Here is a 7172-nt window from a genome sequence, read left to right on the forward strand (position 1 = left end):
TGAGGTTGGCCCAGGATCGAGCATTGTTTCGTTCTGCTGTGCATGGGGTCGCTATGAGTCGGTTCCGACTCGATGGCACCTGACAACAACAACAACAAAATGTCTCTGAGCACTCATGTCTCCGAGACTTTGTATACGGTTTAGCCACTGCCTACAATCCTCTTACGAAATCTTGATAGTACAGTGGTTAGGCACTTGGTGGCTAACCAGAAGGACTGAATTCAAACTTAGCAGCTGCTCTGTGAAAGACTGACAGTTAGCTTCTGTATAGATTATAAAACCCTATGGGACAGTTCCTGGCATGGTGCTGCGAACTACAGAGTCGGCAGTTCAAACCCACCAACTGCTCCTCAGAAAGCTTACACGGGGTTACTATGAATTGGAACTGACTTAACAACAACAACGAGGCAGTTCTACCCAGACCTGTATGGTCACTATGAGTTGGAATGGACTCAGTGGAAAGAGGTTTAAAATCCTCTTTCCTCAGGTGTCTCTATGCTCTACGTCTTTATTTCTCTGTTTGTACTCACACATCAGCCTCTCAGAGGCCTTCCCTGACCACACTCACCTAGCCCCTTCACCAGCTTTATTCTTCCTAACACTTCTATCCAAGACTGTACATTTGTTCATCTGCATATTGTCTTACCTCCCCCTGCCCTTCTCCCCCATTGGAGTACAGACTCTAAGAGCGTAAGGCCTTTGTTTTCTTTATTTCTTCATCCCTGACTCCCTTACCAATGGCTGGTACATGGTAGGTACTCAACAAACCGTTGCTGAATAAAGGAATCCGATGACTATTTCCTATGCCCTGAATATCCTCCTTCGGTGCATCAGGCTGGTAAACTCTTGTTTATGTGCCAGTGTCAGCTCAAGACCTCTTGTATACAGTGCTTCCTGACTCTCCCAGGGAAACTCAGAGGCCTTCTGTTTACCCACTCACAAGGCTTCAAACTGGCTGTTTCTGGTTCAAACCCTGCTGAGAATTTGCTTTTCTACCCCAGATGCACTGAACCAGAATCTTTAACAAGACCCTGAATCAGAGTCTATATTTTAACAAGATCCTAATCAGCCTTTATGTTTTAACTAGATCCTGAATCAGAATCTATAGTTTAACAAGATCCCTAGATAATTCTTACAGATTCCCAGGTGATTCTTACTGTTTACAAAAGAATCACCTGGGGACCTTATTAGACTATGGCTTCTGACTCAGTCTATTTGGGGTAGAAAAGCAACTCCTTGGCGGGGGTGGGGGGCGCGGGGTGTCAAGCTGGAAAGAACCAGGTGGAAGCCCTGGTCTCCACTACAGAAGTCACTAGTGGGCAAAATCATTTGCCCCTCTCTCACTCACAGTGAGAACTGCCAAGAGCCATAAGGGCAGGACTAAATCTTTTCATTCTTGCATGTCCAGACCATAGCACAGTGCCCTAGTCCCAAACAGGTGGTTATTACATGAAAAATCCATCTTAAAACAAGATTTTCTCTTCACAAAGACGACTGACTTTATCAAAGGGCGGGGCTCAAAATTTTAGCTTTACTAATGCAACTGGTTAGAGCTTCGGCCTAAACTGATCAAACTCTCTTACACCCATACCAATATTGACAAAGGCGTGAAAAATATATATAGTTCTTTTTGAAAGGATAACTTACCCATAATCCTCTAAGGCACATCCCAGCATAAGAAAAGTCAGCCCAATAGCCCCACTGAAGGATAAAGCCACTAGAGCTGTGAAAAAGAAAACTGAGAGTTAAACATTGATCCTAGATCAGTGGATGACAGAATTGAGGGGAACGGGAATAGAGAATGACTACTAATGGATACGGAGTTGATTTCTGAGTGAAAAAAAAAAAAAAAAAATGTATGCAAATTCAATAGTGGTGACCATGGAGCCTTGGTGGTACAATGGTCAAAAGCACTTAACCAAAAGGTTAGAAGTTCAAATCCACCAGCTGCTCTGAGGGAGAGAGCTATGGCCGTTGGCTTCCATAAACATGTAAAGCCCTGGAAAGCCTATGGGATAATTCTACATTGCTCTATAGGGTTGCTATGAGTTGGAATCAACTGGACAGCAATGGGTTGTTTTTGTTTGTTTGGGATGGTTGTAATCTTGTGAATATACTAAAAATCCGTGAATTGTACACTTAAAGAGTTTAATTTTATAAGGGAATTCTACTTCCACAAACAAATTTAAGTGAAAAAAAAAAGTTAAAAGATTACAAGTTAAACAAAGTTAGCAATTTATTTAACTGATGTTACATTTGACTAGCAAATGACTACTTATGCCCACCACTTTAAAATCTATAAGGTAAAGAAACGTCTCAAACATCTCCAATACTAAACCCCTATCTGAAAAAATCTCTCAGTATTTGTCACAAAATAGGTCATCCATCCAATTTGAACAAAAGAAACTCACTATGACCTAAGATAGGCTGTTTCATTCCAATGTGTTCTCAATGCTGAAAGTCCTTCTTCCTTATATCCAAAACGGCCTCCCTGTAATAGGATCCCTTTGTTCAGTTTGCAACCACCACCAACACCCCCCCCACCCCCCACCCCCGCCAAACCACTGTCCTTCAAGTATTTGAAGACTGCTTTAATGACTTCATAGAAAATAATTCCCAACTGTTGCTTTTGTTAGATGTCATCGAGTTGGCTCTAATTCCCAACTGTTGTTGTTAAATGCTGTCCAGTAAATTCTGACTTATAGTGACCCTGTATAGGGTTTCCAACCAGTAGCTGGAGGACTTGAGTTGCTGACCTTGTGGTTATCAGTCCAGTGCTTATCCCACAGCACCATGGCAGGACTCCAATTCCTGAGCTGTTGTTGTTAAGGGCTATAGAGTTGGTTCCAATTAAAAGAGACCCTGTATAGGATTTTCAAGGAGCAGCTGGTGAGCTTGAACCACTGACACTGCAGTTCAAACCAAGTTTGCAGTTCAGCGCATTAACCCACAGTGCCACACCAGGACTCCAAGTAGTACCGATCCACTAAATACAGATGTTTATTCCTGCATCTGCTGGAAACTAAGCTTCGAAGGGTAGAAGCTATTTGCCCTTGTCATGCTTCTGAATGAAAAATGATCCTGGTTGTTAAAAAGTCTGAGCTCTAAGCCACAAATACGAGTTATCTTTACTCTGCCCACTTGGGTAGAAACCGAAACTCTTTAAACTTGATTTCTCACCAGCAAAATGGGGAATTATTAGGGGGTTTATGGGAATTCAATGAGATAATCTATGTAAAGTACTTAGCAAAAAGGGGTCACTCAATAATTTTGTGAATTGAATCATGTATCTGCTCATTTTAGCCATGTTCTTTCATAAAAGTACAAAGCAAAAGCATAAAACACTGTATTAGCCAAATATTCTTTTATGGAAAAAAAAAACTACAACATTCAAATTAGTCACTAATTAACATGCTTTATTGCTTCCTTTAACTGAGAAGGAGATGGGACACTAAGAGGAGATTTAGAAAGACTGTTTTCTTGGAAGATGGCAAAATACTTTATAAGAAACATATGGCAGTATATACCAAAATGTTACGAGACAAAGGACAAGGAAGAATGGTCACACTTAATTAATGGTCACACCTTTTTCCAATTAGTACGTATCACTTGTTAATAGAAAAATGTACCAATGTAGAAAGACAGTAACTTTCCACATATTATTACCAGATGAGCTCCCTGGTAAATTCTATTCTGTTCTTCAATGTCTCCTCCATGCAGCCTTCCAAAAAAGAATCTAGATACAACTTTCTGTTCTAGGACACTCATTTCTCAAGATTCACAATCGTATCTCTGGCTGGTTCTTCTTGTCTTTTTAAGATTTGGGGATTTTCCAGAAAACTCCTCCTCTGCCATCTTTTAAAGCTGGAGTTAACCAGGAGTCCAACTCCATTCCTCTTACTGAGAAATTGCATTTAACCTAAAGTTCCCATTTCTGCAAGATCTTGGCACTTCTGATGTTCCAGTCTAGTTGTTGTTATTAAGAACCATTGAATTGGTTCCGACACATAGCAACCCTACATACAGTTTCTGAGGAGCAGCTGGTAAGCCTGAACCGCTGACCTTGCAGTTTGAACCGACTTTGTAGTCAAGCACATTAACCCACAGTGCCACACCAGGACTCCACTCAAGAGTTAGTCTTAATTCTGGATTTACTTCAATCTGGACTTCTCTGTGTCGACTGCTGTTGTCATGTGCCATCAGGTCAGTTGTGACTCACAGTGACTCTTACAGGGTTTCCAAGAAGCAGCTGGTGGGTTTGAACCACTGACCTTGAAGTCAGCAGTCCAGTGTTTATCTTACAGCGCCATACCAAGACTCCTTTGCCTCCACAGCCAACCAAAACAAACAAAAAACACTGCTATAATCAATGCCGACTTATAGTCAACAAGGACCTCAAATTTGACATCTGTAAAACTGAATCATCATCTTGCCTTCCCTCCCAAGTTGCACTTCTTCCTTTCATTGAAGGTCCTGTGCTGGAGGATGCACTCCACCTTCCAGAAAGTCACCAAGTTCAGGTAACTCAATCTTGTGACCATCACTCAAATTCACCCTCTTCTCTAAAACACTCTGCCATAGCCCTAAAGCAGGTTCTCATCATCTCATGCGTGGACCTGCCTATGACCATATTCTTCCAATCCATCCTTTCCACGTCACACAGTGATCTTTCAAATCTATTAATCTGGTGTTACACGTTTGCAGTTGCTTTCACACCTACAGATTGTCCGGACACTTGAGGTTCACCATGGTCTGTCCCTAACTGCTTTTCTAGTTTCAACCCTCACCATTATTCCCGTAAGTTATGTTTTGTTGTTGTTAGTGCTGTCAAGTTGGTTCCTATTCATAGAGACCCTGTATAGGGTTTCCAAGGAGCTGCTGGTGAAGTTAAACCACTGACTTTGTGGTTCAAACCAATCTTGTGGTCCAGTGCTTTATCCCACAGTGCACACCAGGACTATGCCCTAAGTATTGTCTTACTAAAGTAGCTTAAAGAAATGTGCTTTCTCACCTTGTTCTCAGAGCCCATGTCATGTGTTCTCTTCATCTGGAATTTACCTGCCCTTCTGAATAAGCTGAAACTCTCACTGATGCTATGTAGTTCAAGTCTGCCTCCACTGTGAAAACAGTCCTCTTCTTCCTCGGAGCAGGCTATGCACAGTTTAAGTAATCCCATCCAGGCTCTGACTATACCTTAACAATAACATAACTATTTCCAGCTGTAACCCCACAATAACTTCCCCTGGTTTTGTTTTTACCTCAAGTCTCAGGCATACAGTAATCTCTCAATAAAAGATGAATAGAATTGACTGTAAACTATCTCCTCCTCTTGTTGTCAGGTGCCATCGAGTCGGAACCGACTCATAGCGACCCCATGCACAGCAGAACAAAACAATGTCTGATCCTGGGCCAACCTCACTACCACTGCCACACTCAATACCATCAATGATGCCACCTGTCCGATCCATCTCGTTTCCTATCTACCATACATATTTTTATATGGTACACTGTCTAACATGTTCACATTAAACATTATTATTATTTGGAAGTTTCTGGTTATGACTAAACACTGTGTAGTTAGTACTCAGACACTACTTGTCTGGTTTTTGCATGCTCACTGTGTTAACAGCCATGTGGAACCAATGCAAAAAACAGATATTCACACAGTGGGCGCAGTTCAAGTAAGCCAGGTTATTGAACTCATTTGTAGTTCTTGTTGTTAGGTGCCATCGAGTCAGTACTGACTCATAGCGACCCTGTGCACAACAGAAGGAAACACTACCAGATCTTGGACCAACCTCACAATTGTTGCCACACTTGATCCCATTGATACTGCCACTTTGCCTGACTTCAAAACTCAGTCCTGCATAACGATAAAAAGTATCTGCTGCCAAGAGTTCACTCAGATAAATGTCATACTGAACACACGCATACTATACACATGCTTGTAACAGTTTAGTGGGGAGAGATCTTTTAGTACAAATTTTAGGGACATTCGGAACTCCAACATGGAGCCAAATTATGTTTTATTGGCAAGATTAGAAATTGTAAGTTTCCTACCAAAATATTCCCTGATAACCTCCCTCATCAATGCCATCTTTTGTATCCCCTTAATATCAGGTGTCCCACTCAAAAACAAATTGTTTTCTGTCCACAAATGAACACTGAAGAAAATACTGCTAAAATGCTCCTAATCTAGCCTCCCCAACGGAAATTACTAGGAACATGAGGGCTGAGTTCCCCAATGGAGAAAGACCAATGGCTTCTCTGTCAGAAATAGGCAGTGAAACTGAGTGGCAGGAACAGGGCGCAGAGGGTTGGGTGGGCGAGTCGGGAAGTGGAAAGCTCTGTCCAGAAATTATCAGCTGGCGGACCAGGTGTGCCCAGGAGGACACAGGACTCGCCGCACGGCCTCCTCCTGGAAAGAGGGAGGGAGCCACGCCGGTAAGAGCGTTAGGAACGGTTTGCAAAAAAAGCACTAAGATTCGACCCCAACTCCCCTCCACTCGCACCCCAAGGAGCAAGAGGAGAAGAGAGGCAGGGGGCGCCTTCCCGCCCGAAGAAGACCAGGGGCGGCCGCTCCCCGCTGGCGCGCCGAAGGAGCAGCTCCAGGATCAGCCCAAAGCGGGGGGCGACCGCACCGCACAACGGTCGGGGGCCGCGGAGGTACCTTTAACGCCCGCCATGTCTCCAGAGCTGTGGCCGCGACTACTTCCGGCTTCCTGCCACAGCCACGGCCCTGCCCCAGCTCTGCCCAGCGAGTGGACAGCTCAGCGGATCCCGATTCGCTCTTCCATACAGAAACCCGCCCCACTAGCCCAGCGTCCTCCTTCATGGGTCGGGATCCCACCCCTGCCGCCCAGGGCCCCGCCTCCGCCTGTCCCGAATCCTAGCACGCCATTAAAAGCCCCGCCCCTATACACAGACTCCTGCCCCAGCGCCAAAGCTCCGCCCTCTGCCCAATATCCTGGATCTCTGGCAAGGTGGAGGGTCTGCAAAAAAGAGGAAGACTCCCCAGCGAGATGGATTGGCAAAGTGGCAGCATCAGTGTGCTCAAGCGTGGCAACAGTAGTGAGGTTAGCCCAGGATCGGGCATTGTTTTGTTTTGCTATGCATAAGGTCGCTATGAGTCTTCAAGCTCACCAGGACCTGATGTGGCGCTGTAGGATGAA

General features: G+C 44.1%; 1 protein-coding gene across 1 annotated transcript in view; it reads right to left on the minus strand.

Annotated features, from left to right (window-relative positions):
- The window catches only part of LEPROT, a 17271-nt gene extending 10553 nt beyond the window's left edge, over positions 1 to 6718 (minus strand). The window contains exons 1-2 of the mRNA XM_006862452.1: positions 6671 to 6718; positions 1648 to 1723 (exon numbers count right to left, since the gene is read on the minus strand). Of these exons, the coding sequence (XP_006862514.1) occupies positions 1648 to 1723; positions 6671 to 6686 (92 nt within the window). The 5' untranslated portion in view covers positions 6687 to 6718. The remainder of the gene's footprint in view (positions 1 to 1647; positions 1724 to 6670) is intronic.
- Positions 6719 to 7172: the final 454 nt, after the last annotated feature.

The sequence above is a fragment of the Chrysochloris asiatica genome, unplaced genomic scaffold (assembly GCF_000296735.1).
Source record: "Chrysochloris asiatica unplaced genomic scaffold, ChrAsi1.0 scaffold00048, whole genome shotgun sequence".
Lineage (NCBI taxonomy): Eukaryota > Metazoa > Chordata > Mammalia > Afrosoricida > Chrysochloridae > Chrysochloris > Chrysochloris asiatica.